General features: G+C 41.9%; 1 protein-coding gene across 3 annotated transcripts in view; it reads left to right on the forward strand.

The window, feature by feature from the left end:
• The first annotated feature begins 3435 nt into the window (after window positions 1-3435).
• NOL4 (nucleolar protein 4) overlaps window positions 3436-16405 on the forward strand; it is a 461126-nt gene continuing 448156 nt past the window's right edge. For all 3 annotated transcript variants that reach the window (XM_061399646.1, XM_061399638.1, XM_061399639.1), the window contains exon 1: window positions 3436-5044. In XM_061399646.1, the coding sequence (XP_061255630.1) occupies window positions 4781-5044 (264 nt within the window). In that variant the 5' untranslated portion in view covers window positions 3436-4780. The remainder of the gene's footprint in view (window positions 5045-16405) is intronic.

Here is a 16405-nt window from a genome sequence, read left to right on the forward strand (position 1 = left end):
TGCTGATGAATAAGTAGTCCTGCATGGCTATTTGTGATGGATAATACGCAAGATTTTCCAGAAATTTTTAAACATCATACACAATCTGACCCTGATGTTGAAAGAAATTTTACTGTCATTATGTTGATTTATGTTTCAAAATTTGCATTATGTTTCATTACAATATAATTTTCTGATATAACATTTTGACTTCCTCTCCCTATAAATAGCATGGAAAACCCTAGGTCAAAGGCTGAGGGATTGGTGTTCAGATATGGGGGCGAAGAGTCACTTTTTGGACAGAGATGTTCTGCACAGAAGCAATTCTGAAGAAAGTGTCTTGGGGGGAATGCCAATTAAACTCCAACAGCCTGTTCAATGAATAATTTAGCTGAAGGAACTGGAAAGAACTTCTGGAGACGTTAAAAGTAGAGGAGAGAAATGTATCCAGAGTGAGTTACTGAAGCAGATTTTAGATTTTTCAAGTGTTTATGCTCTTGGGTAGAAAAGATATGGTAAAAGATGTTGACTGAGCCTGCCAGTTAATAATGAGTACAGACACAGAACAGAGCACACTGGAGACCAGAGAATCCACAGAGTTTGGAGAAGGGTGGCCCTTGAAGTCCTAGGACTCTCAATTCCTTTAGTCTAATGTGAATACTCTCTTGTTTACCTCTTCCTTCTAAAAAGAATGTCTTATATGATATCTTTCAATTTTGTAAGTCTTTTTTCTTTTTGCTTATATACTAAATCTAGTTAATGTAACTAGGGGTTATACATATTTGTTTATATTCTATGAATATGTCTCAAATTTGTAATTTCCATCCATTGGAGTGTCAAGTATAATGATAAATAGAATGAACATGTGTATGTGGTCAGGCCCTGTGATTTCCTTAACTGGGGCCCAACTTTATCCAAACAACCTCCAGCAAAAGGTAACGGGAATGGCCAAGGATTATGCCTCCTCCTCTTCCTCTCATTTTCCTTACTTTATTAACTAGCTTGGCATATATTTATTAAGCACTTACTGTGTGCTCTGGGGCTTCTCAGGTGACTGAAGCTAAGTCGCTTCAGTCCTATTTTACTCTTTGCAACCCTATGGACTGTTACCCTCCAGGCTCCTCTGTCCATGATATTCTCCCGGCAAGAATACTGGAGTGGGTTGCCATGCCCTCCTCCAGGGGATCTTCCCAACCCAGGGATCTAACTCATATCTCTTATGTCTTCTGCTTTGGAGTTTTTACCAGTAGTGCCACCAATTCAGTAGTGAAGAATCTGCCTGCCAATGCAGGAGACGCAGGAGACACAGATTCGATCCCTGGATTAGGAAGATCTCCTGGAGGAGGAAATGGCAACCCACTCCAACATTCTTGCCTGGGATATCCCATGGACAGAGGAGCCTGGACAGCTACAGTCCATGTGGTCACAAAGAGTCAGACGCAACTGAGCAACTGAGCACACACATAATTCATTGTTCTGGAGTTACTTGGAAAACAAGAACATCTGAACTCTCCAGAGTCTTCAATCAAGATTCAATTTGTACAGTGGGATATTTGTTGTTATTTGCTAAGCTGCATCCCACTCTTGCAATCCCAGGGACTGTAGCCCACCAAACTCCTCTATTCATATAGTACAAGAGCAGTGCAAGTTCTTATGATCTAAAACACTTCCAAACTATAGGTGCCAGTCATCCTTTGCTGGATCATAAAATAAATTTATTGAGTTAGGAATTTTTTTAAATTGAGTTTAAATTTTTTACCAAATTTAAAAATAGGAGAAAAATGGCAAATAGTGTCTTACATGTAATAAAAAATACTTCATAAAATTTTTGGAGGAGAGATGTATACATGCACTTTATGCCAAAGTAAAATGTATGTCTTACTATGAGACAAGGTTTAAAAAAAAAATTGAAAGACACTATCCAGAGGAGTTTAGAGGCAGATGACTTGAGCAAGTCAAAGAAGGAAGTCTTTCTGATTCTGAAAGTACTTGAATGAGGCTTAGAGGAGTTGGGATGTCTTTTCAAATGAAAGAGCTACCAAAAAGAATTATGAAATTGTGAATTAAGCTATATCCATAAGTGAAAGTAAACTCTATAGAACCAGCTTAATCTTGAATGAATGACCACTCTGTGACCAACTATACTTCCAGAATCTCCTAGGAAAGCTATGACCAATATACCAGAAAACCTACATCTCTCCACTTGGAATCAATTTCTTGTCTCTGATCTCACCAGGGAAACTTTGGAGAGAATTGTTTTTGTGAGTTATACCCCATTTAGATGGGTGACTGAAAATATTCTCTGTCCAATTGTTCATCCCAAATTATTACATACTTCAGATATTGGAAATATTTTTTTAAATATGAAAAGCCTAAAGATAAGTTCCCAATTCAGTAAACTGAAAGTGATCCTCTCCTGATATTAAATCTACGTGTGACTTCTACTGGCCTGTGGCTCCCCTGAGCTCTACTGGGCTAATATTTATTGGGCAAACAAATTCAAGGACTCAGGACCACTGATATATGTTAGCATTATTTTTCGATTCAAAAGAAGGGAATAAAAGGAATAAAAGCAGTCAGGGTAGCCTCTAGAGAAGGGGAGCTGTTGTTGCAGGCATCTTGCAAGTTAATGGGAATTCACCCGGGACTCTAGAGCCACCCAGAGAGGGGAGAGAGGAGGAGACAGGGAGGGGTGGTGGTGGATGAAAAGTCTTCCTTTGCAGCTGGCCCTCTCCCTCATTTGTTGCTCCAATAAGCAGTAATTAGGTCCTGAGCTAATGGTGTCAGCTGATTTGCTGTTTTTAGGCTAGACCCAGAGGAATCTCCATGGAAACCCTGCTGGAGTCGTCCCCCCACCTGGATGCTGAGTGCTCCTTTCCGCCACCTGGCTGCCGCCGGGCCCGCTGCTACCTCCTCCCGCCTCTAACCTGCAGCCTGCAACATGCGCACTGCCCCCGGGATCCCTAAATGGGACAATTCTGCCCGTGACGTCAGCGCCCAGCCGTCTCCACAGAAACTTTTGTCCCACTGGCCAATCAGAGAGCTTGGAAGGGGCCGGGGAAGAGGGGGGGCGGGAGGAGAGGGGAGTGGGAGGGGTGGGGGGTGAGGGGAGAGGCGAGAGGTTTAGTGTGTGGAGCTGCTCGCGCTCCGCCCGGGCTGTCAGTCCCGGCTCCAGCCGCCGCCGCGAGACCTTCCCGGAGACGCGCGCACACACAGCGCACCCCCTGCACACCCTCGCTCCCCGGCTCACACACACGCGCACACTCAGCCTGGTGGAGCAGGAGCCACTGACCGTTCTGCAAGTGCCGGGACCAGCCGCGGCGCAGTGGGGACAAACACCCCGCGTTCCTCCCAGTCGGGGCTTTCGTCTTGGAGACGGCGACGAGGGGGCGAAGGTGGGCTAGGACACGGACTCGGCGCCGGGCACTGATCGGGCCGCCTTGCTGGCAGAGCCGCCTCCTGGGACGGGCGCGGGCCTCCGCAGAGAGTAGAATAAAGAGGAGCGGCCGCGATCGCAGCGCGAGGAGGATGGGAACTCCCCTATTTCCAGCTCTGTAACAAACGGATGGAAATCCTGAATGGAGGAACCGCTGATCTCATTTGCTTGAGAAATCGTCCGGAGGAACTCATATTTGGCTACTCTGAGCAGAGGAGGGGGTGTCCATGACGTGGCAGGGGGAAAATAGACATCCGAAACCTCCCGTGTGAACTGCAAACTGTAACCAAGCAAGGGGAAAATGACAGCTCGCTATATTCTAATTTCATGCAGAGGGTTTGAAGCATCTGTATCATAAACTTACTTCTATGCCTTGTACCCAGTTCATTAGAGACCGGAGGAGTCCTATCTGGGGGCCCCAACGTTATCTGGGAGACCCGCCGCCAGCGGCCTGCCTTCGTTTACCCACTTCCCCCTGGAGCGGGTATCTGTTCAGGGTACCACGGGCTATCCTAGAGAACTCCGGCCAAATCTCCGTGGATGCTTTGCTAATTCTGGGACTTAACTCCCGGAACCTACCTACGGGACTGGAATTCAGCCTAAATGCATCTGAAGAAATGACATTTTAAGCCGCTTTAAAAATACCTTAAGAAATTTCCTGTGTAGCAGGATTTGATGGGCTTAACAACATGACAGGTAAGAACTTTCTCTCTCTCTAGTCCCTGAACGCCCCACACAGGGAAGGCCGAAGCGGAACGGGACCCTGGAGGAAGGAGAGCCCGGGGACCCGGGTGCCCTTCGGGCTCTCAGGCGCCAGGCCGGGCAGCTGCTTTCGAGAGAGGCGCAGCTCTCGCTCCTGGACGGTGGTGGGGCCGGAGGCCGGGAAGCTTCGGGGGCGCGCGCGCGCGGGGAGGCGGCGCTGCGCTCCACCTGCCTGCCCCGGACGCAGCCCCGGGCGAGGCGTCGAGGGACCACCCCAAGTCAATATTGGGATTTTTAATAAACCAAGGAATGGGATTTTAATTATTCAAAACCCAGCTCCTCCGGGCCAGAGGATGGTCCTACTCCCACAATATTAGGGACCCATCACTAAGAGGAAGAGAACAGCGTCCGGAGACATCCGTCGCAATTACGAATGAAACCAGAGACTTGGTAGCACAGGGCATTGATCGCTGGTGCCCAGCCGGACCCTCCTCCCCCTCGCCCCTTCCCTCCCCACTTTCCCCCGACCCGAGGCAGGCTCTGGCGGCGCCCGGGACCTCGCGTCCCCTACAGCGTGGCGGGGGGCTGCATTTTTCATGAGCCCGGGGTGAACAGGTGCGAAGTGCGCTGGGAGCCTCCGGCCGGCGGCCGGGCGCGCGGAACATGGAGAGCGAGCGCGATGTGTACCGCCAGTTCCAGGACTGGTGTCTCAGGACTTACGGGGACTCAGGCAAGACCAAGACGGTGACCCGTAAAAAATACGAGCGGATCGTCCAGCTCCTCAACGGCTGCGAGTCGAGCTCCACGGACAACGCCAAATTTAAATTCTGGGTCAAATCGAAGGGTTTCCAGCTGGGCCAGCCGGACGAGGTCCGCGGGGGCGGCGGCGGCGCCAAGCAAGTGCTCTACGTGCCGGTCAAGACCACGGTGAGTGACTCGCCTTCTTCTGTTATTTGTCTGCCGGAGCAGCCTGGGGGGGAGATGGAGGTGGGGGGAGAAAGGGGGAGCCGTGAGCCACCGTTGGCTCGTTTGCCCCCACCCTTCTCAACCCCCTTCCCCAAGTCGTCCCCACTCGCGTGAGCCAGGCGCGTTTCCCCCAACGTGGAGTCTTTGTGGTCCTGTATTTTAAAGCAGCAGCGCATCTCTGGAGCGCGCAGCCCTCCTCGTCTCCGGAGCTTCTATCCCCGGGTCGGGCGGCATCTCGCGTCCTCGGACTGGGCCATTGTCCCACGTCCTTCGCTGGGCGCCCGGCGCGTGTCCCGCCTTCCCCACCGCGCATAAAGGCCACGCTGAAACCCCAGCCACACGCTCTGATAATAGATGATTCTGATCGATAGTCTTCGGAGTCTTTTTATTGGCACAAAGCCCGAACGTGGCGCTGGTCGTGGATGTGGGGTTCCCCCGACCCCCCCCCCCCCCGCCCCGGACACTATCGGGTTTTATTGTTAGTTAGACCGCCGCCTGGGAGACACCTGGCTGTCCGATCGCCTTAATCTCCCTGAGATCTTGCCCTGAAGATTTAGATGGTATATAGGGTACTGGAGATGCCTCCTCCTGCCCACCCCCCCACCCCTTCCTTCCTCACTTGCAGCTTTCACAAATAAAGCCGCAGCTACATGATGAACAACAAAGAGTGATGGGTTTGGGCGCAATCAAGTGGTGTACGTTATTTGTTCCTTATTCTGGGATGGCTCTAGTCTCACGGCCGCAAAGCTTTAAGCCCAGGCGCTGGCGCTGAGAGCTCAGTGTATCTCAGCCTCCCCAGGCAGAAGCCTGTGAGGTTGGGGAGCGGCGGCAGCGTCAATTTCCGTTTTCAGGAGATGGGAACTGTGGGCTACAAGTAGGATCGCAGATCAGATCCATAAGACCTGTTTCTTCATCATGCTAGGTGGGTAGTCGTCCGGAGTAGGGGTGGGGGAGGGTTATCTGGCATTCGGTACATTTTTGCCTCGCTTTGGGGTTTCTTGAGCATTTGCTCCTTTTCTTCCATCTCTCACTGGCAACTGTTTCCCGTGCAGTATTCCTGGAGGATGCTAGAAAGGAGATGCCTTGAAAGCTACTCTTCTATCTCAAACGGAGGTATATTAAATTGGAAATACGTGCATGAAAGGTTTTTCAAAGGCTTATATGGAAGACTCTTTTTGGAAAGCAGTTTATGGTTTCTTGAGATTAATTAGGGGTAGTTGTTTGAAGGAAGTATATTTCTTTTGAAATTTATATGGAAAAATGACATGGGAATAAAGGTGAAACGGAAACACACATAAAAGTTCTGCTTTTTTAAAAAATATGCATCATTGTTGAAAGGTTTCTAGGAGGGCGATCTATAAACACAGACTTCGCCTTTCACATCTGGCATTGCTAAAGACAATGGTGAGATTGCTTTATTAATAATGAGCACTAGATGGGCATGGATGAACTTAGGTTTATCTACATTTGGATGAGCCAGAAGTCTGTCATAGAGAATGAGGGGCTTTGATTCATTTATATTGGGAGTAACATTAAGAACCTGATTTTTAAAAATAACTTAGGTAGACAAAGTAAATTAGAATTCAAAACATATGAATGTATTTTTCTTTGGGTGGTACTGAACTAATTGATGAATAAAATAATGATTTAAGATATATTTATCTGAATATTTCTTAATAAGATTGTGTGTGTTTTGTTTTGTAAATTGCTAGCTGGGAGTTTGTTTTTCATTTCTTAAAATGTTTTACTTAGGCACCTCTGTTTATGTGTCAGATTGCTTCACTTGTGTATTTCTCCAATGAGTTTATACCTGCATGGATTTGGTTACATCTACTGTATGTATATACAGGTGTTCTTTTTTAAAACGTTACATAAAAATTCTAACATAAATTGTGTAGTGGTCATAGAGGCACTAAGATAAACATGGATGCCAGTCATTCAAACCAGCATTCACATTCTTGGGTACCACATTTTCATTGAAAAATTAATGCAGAGTTGTTAAGAAATTGCTGCTAAGATATCTAATATAGATTAATAACTCCAGGATTAATAATAAAGTAACATGTGTTTCTCTTTTCAGTAAAGATTCCATATAGTTAAGGGAGAAAATGTAATCCTTCAGGTGATGTTCTTGCATAATGGTTTCCTGTGTAGTATTTAAGAGCGCTGATTTTCATTCACATCTGTTTTGAAATTTTGAAGAGGTTTTTAATTCATGAACTTTCCTATTGCTCTTTATGAAATTTTTATGCTGCTCCTGACATAGAATTATAGGCTCCTCCTTCTCTGAGAGACAGCCAATCATCATTTCATTGACTTAAAATATAAATAAAAGATCCCTTTTATCATGTGTTTCCCCACATCTCAGAGTATTTCTTCCTTAAACCTGTGATGGTTTTTCTTTATGATAGCAGGGGTGCAGTCATCAGAAAGACCAAAAAAAAAAAAATTTTTTTTTTTTGCATCCAAAAGCATTTATTGGTTGAAAAAGAGTACTGTATTTGAATAGTATTTTCAAGTAGACTGAGAATCATTCCAGGATTCTGAGGTTTGAAGGTTCATGGCTGACTTTGCTTCACTGAGAGCGATTCATTCCTGGTGTTGCAGTTACCCATTGCTGCAGGTAATTAGGCATCATTACTACTGTGAAAAGGGAAAGAGAGAAGGGGAGAGGACAGGCTGGGGCTAATTAACTCCTTGTGTTTAATGAGAGAAAGGGAGACTGATAGCAACTGGGAGGTCGGACTAGAACAGAGCAGACACATCATGCAGGCTTAATTGAAACAGGACTATCTTTCATTCTAAAAGAAGCTTGGTCCTACCTCTTGTTTTTCCAAAAGAGCAGATGTATTTATAGCTTCGCAAATACTTTCCCCGTGAAGCCTCAAGGTAACTGATGATAAAATCAAGCAACTGACAACTGACTTAAAAATGTAGAATATTGGAGAAGATAAACATGCCCTTTACTGTTTGTACTGGCCATGCCTAAAACTGAGGGGACATATCTGTCACTGTTTAGATTACTGTGTGGCTGAGCAGATACTGTTTGGTCACCAAGCAACAACATCCTGCGACTCAGCCATTTTAGATCTGGAGTGAGACGGTTGTGTGCGCACATGTGCGCGTATACACACACACATGTGCTTTGCTGAGCATGGGATCTCAGTTCTTTTCCATACTACCACTGTTACTTTTCTATGTTCTTTCCTTAAAGGTGTCAGAAATTTAGAAGTATGAAATTATGGTAACTTCAAACAGTTCTAAAAAAGATACAGGAAATGCTTGACATTGATTCAGAAACAATGTTTAATCAGTGACAGTTGAAAATTATCCTCACTATGGTTACTCTGTTTTACATCTCTGATAGTTCTAGCTTAGTTTGTTTTCAGAAGCTTTACATTCTGATTGACGCTTTGTTTTCTGGCAACAATTAGTTAAAACATCACACTTTAAAGTGTAACCACATTTTACTGCTTCATATTAGGAAAGGTAAACTTAGAAAAGAATCAGAAATTTCATTACATTTCATTAGTAATATTATTCATGCATTATTGTTTATTTTATAAAAGTCCACTGCATTCTATAAGTCATTAGGAAATTCCATAAACTCACATTTCTATTTGTCTTTCAGTCTTAACCAAACAAGGTAATGAATATCCAAACTATAAAATCAAATAATATGAACAATGCTTTTCTTTCCCTGTATTTGTAGGAACAGACATTTCAGCCTTTTTTTAAAAAGCATTTACATGTATTTTTTCCCTTTAGTATTTTGCCCTTTATTTATTCCACGAGGAAACATAAAATGAATTTTTTATCCAGAAAAGAAAATATATTATCTCTAGTTATGTGATTTAAAAATGATAATTTATTCAGTTATCAATCGGTAGCCTCAGATTTCATATTTTCTCACTGTGTATACTACTAATTGATTATTGTACAGTGATTAGAATGAATATTCATGGACTGGTTCATAAGCAGTTACTGTTTTTTAGTTCTCTGATTGTAGTTTTGGTTATTTTTTAAATACCACATCAGAGTGAATAAAATAATACATAAGGAGTCTGTGTACATTTCCACTTGGTCTAAGACCGTGACTAAGGCTCACATCATATATGTTGGGCCTTGATCTGTAATTTGCTATAGAAATTCTAGAAAACAAAGCTGAGGGATATGCCAGCTATGCGTAATGATACTTTGTATCTCTTACAGAGACAAGTCAAAACAGTAGTCACCAAGACAACCGAATTTTGCTTATGTCTTAATACTTCCACAGTGGGAATTGCTATTGATTACTGATGCATTTTTTTCCCCTTCATTTAAGTATTTTGGGACACACTATACCATATATCTTTGTGGGGTTAAAGAGATCCCAAGTATGAGTCTCAGCATTGTGGTTTATAAGCTGACTTCAGTGGCATTTAGAGCTGTTGGGAGGAATCAGTCATCCATGGCAAGTCCAAGTCCCTAGCACAGCACCTCCTTTGGGTTCTCAGGGAATAGTGGGTGCCTTTACTAGAGGCCAGGCTTCCCTGGTGACTCAGACGGTAAAGCGTCTGCCTGCAATGCGGGAGACCTGGGTTTGATCCCTGGGTTGGGAAGATCCTCTGGAGAAGGAAATGGCAACCTACTCCAGTACTCTTGCTTGGAAAATTCTCTGGATGGAGGAGCCTAGTAGGTATAGTCCAGGGTTCGCAAAGAGTCGGACACAACTGAGTGACTTCACTTTCCTTTCCTTTTACTAGAGGCCAGTTGGCCATGAGGATTAAGAGACAAAGGGCTTGTCGAGTTAACACCCCTGAATTTTAGAAGGCAATCAGACCCTCTTAGTACAAGAGGACTAGTTGTTCAGTCACAAATTTGTGTCTGACTCTTTGTGACCCCATGGACTGTAGCCTGCCAGGCTCCTCTGTCCATGGGATTTTCCAGGCAAGAGTGCTGGAGTGGGTTGTCATTTCCTTCTCCAGGGAATCTTCCTGACCCAGGAATCAAATCCACATCCCCTATATTACAGGCAGATTCTTTACCACTGAGTAACCTGGGGAGCCCATATGAGGACTATCCCACGTTTATTTCCGAAGATACCAGTCCTTAACTTTTCTGTTATCTCTTCTTAGTTGTATTACTAGTGACTATGGTGAAGGTGAGGGATAAGACCCAACACATATGTATTCCCTCTAGAGACCTTCTGAACAATGATTCTGAGATTCTACTTGTCAAGATTTTAACTCTGGACTTTCTGTATAGGATAGAGGAAAGATGAGGGAGGAAATTCAGGGATGTGGCAGCAGAATTTCCAAAAGTTTCCATTTCCACGTCAAGATCATAAAGACCTCTCACTAATAGCTGTTGTATTTGCCAAGATTTTTTATATCTCATTAGGAAAGAGTAAAGTGAATCCAGTGTGTTTTAGCTTGTGTTCCTTTTCATAGTCCTAGGATGGCAATGTAAACTTCCTGGACAGCATGGATGGCATGAAACGTGGTATAGTGGGCAGGGTAAGGATTTTAGAGCAAGATTTAAATCCTGGATTTGACATTTACTGGAGTTGAGAGTTCAGTTCAGTCGCTCAGTCATGTCCAGCTCTTTGCGACCCCATGAACCTCAGCACGCCAGGCCTCCCTGTCCATCACCAACTCCCAGAGTTTACCCAAATCCATGTCCATCGAGTCAGTGATGCCATCCACCATCTCATCCTCTGTCGTCCCCTTCTCCTCCTGCCCCCAATCCCTCCCGGCATCAGAGTCTTTTCCAATGAGTCAACTCTTCACATGAGGTGGCCGAGTACTGGAGTTTCAGCTTTAGCATCATTCCTTCCAAAGAAATCCCAGGGCTGATCTCCTTCAGAATGGACTGGCTGGATCTCCTTGCAGTCCAAGGGACTCTCAAGAGTCTTCTCCAACACCACAGTTCAAAAGCATCAATTCTTCTGTGCTCAGCTTTCTTTATAGGCCAACTCTCACATCCATACATGACCACAGTAAAAACCATAGCCTTGACTAAACGGACCTTTGTTGACAAAGCAGTGTCTCTGCTTTTTAATAGAAAGTTTCTTATCTAAAGACACAGTTTCCTCTTTGCTTCTCTTTGAGAATTTCTCTTTTAGGATTTCCTAATTTGCATCCAAAACTTTGCCTAGTTTTAGTTTTGGATGAGAATTAATAATCATACTTCATAAGCATATAGTATATAAGGCATATGCTTGACACATAATAGATGCTAGAAAAATAGAAGCTAATCTAAGTATTAACAAGTCAAGAACACCATGATATAATTTTAATTATGTGTTATGAACTCAATCACAGTGTAATGAGTTAAATATAAGATACATATATACATTAATGATTATACATTATAATGTAATATATAAATTATATATTTATGTTAACATTATAACATTATATAACATTAATGTAGTATATTGTATCTTTTTTCTTACTTCACTTTTAGAAAATAAAAATGACTTTGTTTTCTTAAAAGTGATACATTCTCATTACTCAAAAGTCTAAATGAAAAGGAAAAAATTGCCAAAAATTCATTCTAGGTCTCTTGCCTAGATATAACCATTAACTAATTATGAGTATCATTACAGACATCCATCTAAACAAGTATCCCAAAAGAAGATTAGAGATAATGGTTGATAGTCATACTGTATATGGAGAAGCAGAAGTGATTTTCTAAAACTGGGATGACAATTATATGCTAATTTAAGAAGAATAAAATATATTACCAAAATGTCACAAAAATACACAAAATTCAAAAATTTTCTAATAGGTTAAGGCTTATTCATAGAAGTGTTTATTCCTAAAATTGACAGAAAATATTAAGAAAAATATCAATGATGAATTATATTTTTTCAACTACAATTTCAGTTTTATACCATATTATTGACTTTCTCTAGTGGTAGATAAAGAACAAATCTTTTTTCATTTCTCACCTTCTTGTTACTGATATCCCTGTTTATAATACATTACATTTATTCTAATTGTTATATATTTTGTTGTATTATCTAAATTATTGCTTTTATTGTCAAGGTTCTTTATGTTATAGTATGGAATTTGCTTCTTACAATTATTATCCCTTTATTATGTTTAAATGGATATCATCCATTCTTTTACCTGGTTTTCTTTACGTCTAAATTATCTGACTTGATCTATCAGTTGATTGGTGGTAATTCCTGATCATCATTTTTCCCCTAAAGAAGGGCTCCTATTTTCTATTCTTTGGGGTTTATATGCAATTGAAAAATATTTGTCCTTTTCCTTTGCGCCTAAAGGGCAACTTAGCTAGGTATAGTTTCTTTGTTTTCACTCTTTCCACTAGAACATTGTAGATAACTGTATTAGTGCTATTAAAATTCAACGGCAAACTTGTTTTTTTCCAAATTTCATGGATTTATTTACTTAGGTATCCTTACAATTAAATAATTTGACTAAGATACATTTTGAATTCCTTTTATTACTCTCTCTTTCTCTTGAGTAGTGGTACCCCCGTCCATAGCCTCAGTTGTGTGTCTGTTTTGAGGACTTAATATGCTTCTGCTGGAGTTCAGATCTTTGCTTTGGGTTTTCCACTAGTTGTTTTCCATCAAGATATTCCAAAGCACTTAAAATTAAACAAATAAAAAATTTTTCTTTTCTCCATTCCCCATACTAGGTCCTCCAAGCTGACCTCTTCAAAAAAAAATTTTTTTTTTCTTTAAAATTTTTCCTTCTCCATAAGTGGCAATACAATTTGCTCACCTTTCCAAGCCAAAAGTCTGTGTGATATGAGTGTTTCTTTCCCCCTTTCTTCTCTCCTTATGGTCAGTACTTCATAGAATACTGTTGATTCTATCAACTTAATATTTCTTGAACCAACTGACCATATTCTTATTACATCATACCATGAGGTATATCTATTGCTTGATAATTTGTTTTTGTTTTTTTGGAAAATTTGTTTTGACAGAAGGGAGGGCATCATGTGTAATACATCTTTGGCAGTAATTAATGGGATAAATGAAAATCACTTCCCAACCCCATAACACAATGGAATCTTCTTATTTAAACACCACACACCAACTAGTTCTAACCAGATTTGGGGACTGTTTTTTAAATTTTATTTATTTAAATTACGGTTAAAAAAACATAACATATACTTTTCCATCTTAAACATATGTAAGTATGTAGTACGATAGTATTAAGCATATATACTTTGCTGTACAAGATATCTCTAGAATGTTTTCATCTTGCAAAACTGAAACTCTGTAACTAATAAAGAACTCCCTCTTTACCCTTCCCTCCAGCCCCTGGAAACCACCATTCTACTTTCTGATTCTGTAAATATGACTACATTTGATACCTCATATAATTGCATGCATGCTTGCCCTGTCATGTCTGACTCTTTGCTACTCCATGGACTGTAGCCTGCCAGACTCCTGTCCATGCGTTCTCCCAGGAGTGAGTTGCCACTTCCTTCTCCAGGGGATCTTCCCAACCTAGGGATTAAACTGGAACCTTCTGCATTACTGACTCAATGGGCACAAGGTTGAGTAAACTCCAGGAGTTGGTGATGGATAGGGAGGCCTGGCGTGCTACAGTCCATGGGGTCACAAAGAGTCGGACATGACTGAGCAACTGAACTGAACTTCTGCATTGCAGACAGAGTCTTGACCTTTTGAGCCACTGGGGAAGCCCCTCTCCCCCCACAGTATAAGTGGAATTACACAGTGTTTGTCTTTTGTGATTGATTATCTCACTTAGCATAATACCCTTAAAATTCACTCATGTTAAATTGTGTCACAGAATTTCCTTACTTTTAATGGCTGAATAATATGCTATTTTATGTATTTACCATATTTTGTTTATTCATTTGTCAATGAGCATTTGAATTGCTTCCACCTTTGGGCTTCCCTGATATCTCAGTTGGTAAAGAATCCACCGGAGAAGGCAATGGCACCCCACTCCAGTACTCTTGCCTGGAAAATCCCATGGACGGAGGAGCCTGGTAGGCTGCAGTCCATGAGGTCGCTAAGAGTTGGACACGACTAAACGACTTCCCTTTCACTTTTCACTTTCATGCATTGGAGAAGGAAATGGCAACCCACTCCATATTCTTGCCTGGAGAATCCCAGGGACGGGAGAGCCTGGTGGGCTGCTGTCTGTGGGGTCGCACAGAGTCGGACACGACTGAAGTGACTTAGCAGCAAATTCCTGGGTCAGGAAGATCCACTGGAAAAGGGATAATCTGCCCACTCCAGTATTCTTGGGCTTCCCTTGTGGCTCAGCTGGGAAAGAATCTGTCTGCAATGCGGGAGACCTGGGTTCAATCACTGGGTTGGGGTGATCCCCTGGAAAAGGGAAAGGCTACCCAGTCTAGTATTTTGGCCTGGAGAATTTCATGGACTGTATAGTCCACGGGGTGGCAAAGAGTCAACATGACTGAGCGACTTTCACTTTCACTTTTGGCTGTTAGAAATAATGCTGCTGTGAAGGGTGTCCCTTCAAAACTCTGTTTCGATTCTTTTGGATGTATACCCACTAGTGGGATTGCTGGATCACATGGCAGTTCTATTTTTCATTTTTTGAGGAACTGCCATACTGTTTTCCTTACCATTTGTAGTCCCATCAGAAGCAGGAAAAGATGGGCTTTTTTCCTTAAGGCTGTGAAACTGGTGACTTTGCTTGTCATTTAGAGTTCTTTCATGAGTACATTGCTTCTTTAGGCAATAGAAAGTTTTGAATGTAACACAATCAATAAAAATGCCTTGCATTTATCAACTTATTAATATATATTGGTTAAAGATTGAGATAATAACTTTAAACAAAATGTCCCCTTTAACAGTCACAATAATCCTATCGGGTGAACATTTTTCATTACATACTTGATAAAATTGTGGTTTAAATTAAGATAACTTTCTAAAGTCACACAGCTTCTAAGTGTTAGAGTTGGGACAAGAAACTGTTTCGGTTGGATTCCAAAGTCCTTGCTTTGGTTTCCAAACTCTTAAAATAATGCACTCTAGTGATTAAAACAAACTGAATATTCCCCCAACATGTGTGTTTTTATAAATTACATATGTTCTGTATCAATACTTAATACATAGCACATATTCAAAAATGTAAATATATAGGACTGTTAGTTCAGTTTAACTGCTCACTTGTGTCCGACTCTTTGCGACCCCATGGACTGCAGCACGCCAGGCTTCCCTGTCCATGATCAACTATTATTAAATGTATACAAACATAAATTTTAATGTTTTTATTCATCTCAGTAGGTCATCTCATGCGTTTTCTGGGGTGTGCACATACCAATTTGGAGACAGTTACTTTAATCCATAGGATAATATTGTGTGTGTGTGTTTGGTCGCTTAGTTGTGTCCGACTCTTTGTGACCCCCGGGACCGCAGCCTGCCAGGCCTCTTTGCCCATGGGATTCTCCGGCAAAAATACTGGAGTGGGTTGCCATTTCCTTCTCCAGGGGATCTTCCCGACCCAGGAATCGAAGCCGGGTCTCCTGCATTGCAGGCAGATGATTTACTGACTGAGCTATTGTTGAAGGCAGAAACTCGTTGAAGCCTAATATTATCTCACAGTAAATCATTTTAGTTAAGACCTTACACTTCAGCTAAAATATCGCCTTCTCTCTTACAGGGGAGTGCCTCTGTATTAACACAATATTAAAAATAATTTCTTAGCCATAAAAATCCATGACATCCATAAAACCATTGTTCTCTTTTGGTATTATTTTGGTGGAGGTGAGATTTTATTTTATCAAAGGCAAGTTGAGATGGTACACAGTCAAGAATAGCTGAAGTGCAGGGTACAGGGGAAGATGAAGTTGGAAAAGTGGGTGGGGGCAAAATTATGGGAAACCTCTACTGCCATGTTGCAAAATTTGACCTTCCTTCTATAGGGAATGCCAGCTACCAGAAGTGTTTGAGCAAAGATGTTATGATTTAGGTCTTATGGGTAGGGACTTGAGATCTCTCCTTGGTTTATGCTGGTTATAAATCAAATGAATAAAGAATAAAAGTTGAATAGTTCCTTTTGCCTCAATATTTGTTTGAAATAATATAGTTATAAATATTACACAGATACTGAAATCAAATTGTTAAGCAGTAAATCAATATAATTCAATAGCTTGATATTGTGTAATTGAATCATGCTGTACAAACGTCAGACTTTATTAATTCCAATACAGTGTTAAAAATAGGATTGTTTGAAATGTAAGAAAATGAATTTAAAGACACTTAAAAGGACACGACTTAATGACCCAACAACAAGGCATCCCTAAACAACGCAGTTTAGTTGTTCCTGGTTTTAAAATTTCTACAAAAGAATG

The sequence above is a fragment of the Bos javanicus genome, chromosome 24 (genome assembly GCF_032452875.1).
Source record: "Bos javanicus breed banteng chromosome 24, ARS-OSU_banteng_1.0, whole genome shotgun sequence".
Lineage (NCBI taxonomy): Eukaryota > Metazoa > Chordata > Mammalia > Artiodactyla > Bovidae > Bos > Bos javanicus.